Source organism: Callorhinus ursinus, unplaced genomic scaffold, assembly GCF_003265705.2.
Source record: "Callorhinus ursinus isolate GAN/ISIS: 27379988/994484 unplaced genomic scaffold, GSC_fseal_2.0 scaffold5, whole genome shotgun sequence".
NCBI classification, from domain to species: domain Eukaryota; kingdom Metazoa; phylum Chordata; class Mammalia; order Carnivora; family Otariidae; genus Callorhinus; species Callorhinus ursinus.
Genome location: NW_027397067.1, coordinates 81775349 through 81779193, shown reverse-complemented (window position 1 = coordinate 81779193; position 3845 = coordinate 81775349). Strand labels below are relative to the sequence as shown.

Genomic DNA, 3845 nt, shown 5'->3' with positions numbered 1-3845 from the left:
ATGAGTGTGTCTGGGGATGGGTGGGGGGTATGAGAGGAGGCCACGAGTGTGCAGTGTGTGTCTGAGAGAGGGAGTGGGAAACTGGCAGCAGGGGCTAGGGGGTCTTGACTCACTGGTTGTGTGTCTGCCTCTGGCTTTGGGCAGCATGCATTACCTGTGCCCGCATAACATCAGAGGACCTGGAACCCATAAGCATCCATCCTGGGGTAACCCAGAAAGGATGTCCCTCCCCCACCACTGTTGCCAGGGAGGCAGAAGGGGCCTCCGTCCCGAGGGAATCTCAGCTTCCGGAGCCCCGTTCCTTATATGGTGTTCTGCTTTTCTCTGCCTCTCCTGACTGCATAAGGCTGCCAGCACCCCTTCCGTCGGCTACCGCCTCCTCCTTCCTCCCCCTCCTCCCCTCCTCCCCCCCCCCCCCCCCCCCCCCCCCCCTCTCCTCCCCCTTCTCCGTCCTTCCCCCTCCTTCCTTCCCCCTCCTCCCCCCAACCCTCTTCCATCCTCTCAGAAGTCTTGGAGCTTCTGACCGGGTTCCCTCCGTGGCCTGGAAGGTTCAGGGAGCAGGACCCCTTCATCTCCTCCACATCCGCAGGGAGCAGCTTCCAGATTTCTCTGGAGGTACTACATGGAGAAGTTCTGGCCCTCACCACAGGCGTGGGAGTGGGGGCACCGGGCAGTCCTGTCCAGCCATGGCCACACTGGTGTCACACATGCACACACACGGGGAGGGGCGAGGACCAGCCCCGCGCGCCCAGACTTGAGAGCCCCCTACAGCGGTAGGCAGGAGCTAGAGGCCACAGCTGGGAAAGCACACTTGGGGACTTGGGGACACTTGGGCGTGCTTGCACTCGCCCGGCACAGGAAAGCTCCTTGAAGCCTTCAGCTCCAGGGAAGGAGGGTATCGATGGCTGTCGGGGTGGTCGCCAGGGCTCCTCCGTGGCTGGACATCCGGCCACGCCGGCCCAGGCAGGGGCGGGGGCAGTGAGGCCCCGAGAGAGCAGAGTCCAGCACCACCCCGCCCCCTAGTACGGACGGAGAGGAGGGGGCCCACCCGGAGACCCTGGGGGAGGTAGGGGCTTCTTCCTCCTAACCTTTGGGTGGGTGGGGGCAGCTCACTACCCGCTCCAGGCCCCCGCGGGCTCACACCTGCGCCGCCCCGCCGGTCGCGGGCAGGAGGGGGGTCGCTGGGTCGCGGCACCTTCCCTCGCCCCGCAGGCTGAATGAGCCGGGGAGGGGGCGTCGGGAGCCCGCAGGCGGATTAGTCACCCGGGCCGCTGGCGCGTGCAGGGGGTGGGTCCTCCCCGGGCGCCGGGCGCGCGGGCGGGCGCGGGGGGCGGGGCGCGCGGGGCGGAGAGCCCGGCCGGGACCAATGGGAGCGGGGGCTCGGCGAGGGGGCCGCCCACGGCCGCGCGGCCGCATAAAGAGCCGGCGGCGGCTGCAGGGCGCAGAGCTCGGCGCCGCGGCTCTCTGCTCCTCCCCGCTGCGCCGCACACTCTTCCGCGCTCTCTCGCCGCCGCTGCCGCCGCTGGACCGAAGGGACCGTCCTGGCTCCACGGCACAGCCGGTCCGCGAGGACTTTGCAGCCTGCCGCCCCTCGCCAGTCCGATCGCCGCGGCCACCTGCGCACCGATGGAGCTCGACCACATGACGAGCGGCGGCCTCCACGCCTACCCCGGGCCGCGGGGCGGGCCAGCGGCCAAGCCCAACGTGATCCTGCAGATCGGTAAGTGCCGGGCCGAGATGCTGGAGCACGTGCGGAGGACCCACCGACACCTGCTCACCGAGGTGTCCAAGCAGGTGGAGCGGGAGCTGAAGGGGCTGCACAGGTCGGTGGGGAAGCTGGAGAGCAACCTGGACGGCTACGTGCCCACCGGCGACTCGCAGCGCTGGAAGAAGTCCATCAAGGCCTGCTTGTGTCGCTGCCAGGAGACCATCGCCAACCTGGAGCGCTGGGTCAAGCGGGAGATGCATGTGTGGCGGGAGGTCTTCTACCGGCTGGAGAAGTGGGCCGACCGCCTGGAGTCCATGGGCGGCAAGTACCCGGTGGGCAACGATCCGGCTCGCCACACCGTCTCCGTGGGCGTCGGGGGTCCGGAGGGCTACTGCCAGGAGGCGGATGCCTACGACTACACCGTCAGCCCCTACGCCATCACCCCGCCGCCTGCCAGCGGCGAGCTGCCCGGGCAGGAGCCCGTGGACGCCCAGCAGTACCCGCCCTGGGGGGCCGGTGAGGACGGGCAGCCCAGTCCTGGTGTGGACACGCAGATCTTCGAGGATCCGAGGGAGTTCCTCAGCCACCTGGAGGAGTACCTGCGACAGGTGGGCGGCTCCGAGGAGTACTGGCTGTCGCAAATCCAGAACCACATGAACGGGCCGGCCAAGAAGTGGTGGGAGTTCAAGCAGGGCTCTGTGAAGAATTGGGTTGAGTTCAAGAAAGAGTTCCTGCAGTACAGCGAGGGCACACTGTCCCGGGAGGCCATCCAGCGGGAGCTGGACCTGCCGCAGAAGCAGGGGGAGCCGCTGGACCAGTTCCTGTGGCGCAAGCGGGACCTGTACCAGACGCTCTATGTGGACGCCGAGGAGGAGGAGATCATCCAGTACGTGGTGGGCACCCTGCAGCCCAAGCTCAAGCGCTTCTTGCGCCATCCACTGCCCAAGACCCTGGAGCAGCTCATCCAGAGGGGCATGGAAGTACAGGACGGCCTGGAGCAGACGGCCGAGCCCACGGGCCCCCGCCTCCCCACTGAGGACGAGGCCGAGGCGCTCACGCCAGCCCTCACCAGCGAGTCTGTCACCAGTGACCGGACCCAGCCCGAATAGAGGCCAGCCCGGGCCCCAGCCTGCCCACCACACCCCGCCTGTGGCCTTTGCCAACCAGGACTGTCGAGCTGGGCTGACTCCTGCACAGGGGAGCCCCTCATCCTCACCTGGCTGGGCACCCGCCCTCAGCCTCCCAGCCTGACTCACACAGACACATGTCATCCAGCTGTGGGCAGTATCCCCCAAACAGCGAAGGGCCCCTGCCCTGTCATCCTCCCTCTGTCTGTCTTTCCCGGTCTCTGGCCCCATCCTGCACACTCTCTGGCCACCCCAGGACCTCCCAGCTTTGGTATTCTGCTCAGCCGCCCGGGCCCCCTGGGCACTCAGAAATCAAATGTCCAGATGGCCCAGGCCAGTGAGCCCCGAGCCCAGGGGACACCCCAGAGCAGAAGCTAAGACAGCAGCAACACCACGGGAACCTTGGCTTTGGGGCGCCGCCTTCCCCTGGCAGTTGCTGTGCAGCCGGCCAGCCTCAGGCAGCGAGGCTCCCTCCTGCTGCGGAAAGCCAGAGCCTCAGGAGCGACTGACCACTGCGGCAGCAGCACTGCGCCGGCAGCAGCAGACCTGGCGTCCTGGTGCCTCCTGGCCCCTCAGGTGAGCTCCAGCCCCAAGGCACCCCCGCCAGGGGGCACTGTGGGGTAGGGAGGGCCCCGGGAACAGGACAGCCCCAGCAGGTTAGCTGCAGGGATGGGGTGGGGGAGGGCTGCAGCAGGGAGTTGTGGGGAAGGAGCGGAGACCCCAGGGATCAGGGAGAAGGGCCAGGGTGGGCGGCGGGGCGGTGGGACGGCGGAGCCGGCTCTCACACGACCCGGTGCTCTCTCTTTCCTCAGCACTAGTGATTCACCGCAGCCTGGAAAAGGATCCGCTGGGCTCGATGACTCACCCGCAGCCGGGGGAGGGTCCCACAGGGCCTGAGTCCTCAAACTCAGCTGAGGAGCCAGGAGAGTGACGACAGGTATGGCCGCTCTCTCCACTGAGACCCTGCCCCTGCCCGCCGCCCCTCCCCCCAACACAGTGCTCTGGGCAAG

The 3845-nt window shown here is 68.0% G+C and overlaps 1 protein-coding gene and 1 long non-coding RNA gene across 2 annotated transcripts in view; both read left to right on the top strand.

Annotated features, from left to right (window-relative positions):
- The first annotated feature begins 1241 nt into the window (after nucleotides 1-1241).
- On the top strand, nucleotides 1242-3278 carry ARC (activity regulated cytoskeleton associated protein). The gene has a single exon (XM_025871530.2). The coding sequence runs from the start codon at nucleotides 1627-1629 to the stop codon at nucleotides 2815-2817; it is 1191 nt and encodes a 396-aa protein (XP_025727315.1). The 5' UTR covers nucleotides 1242-1626; the 3' UTR covers nucleotides 2818-3278.
- The window catches only part of LOC141372861 (uncharacterized), a 1606-nt gene continuing 1036 nt past the window's right edge, over nucleotides 3276-3845 (top strand). The window contains exons 1-2 of the long non-coding RNA XR_012378387.1: nucleotides 3276-3411; nucleotides 3648-3772. This is a non-coding gene — a long non-coding RNA (uncharacterized lncRNA). The remainder of the gene's footprint in view (nucleotides 3412-3647; nucleotides 3773-3845) is intronic.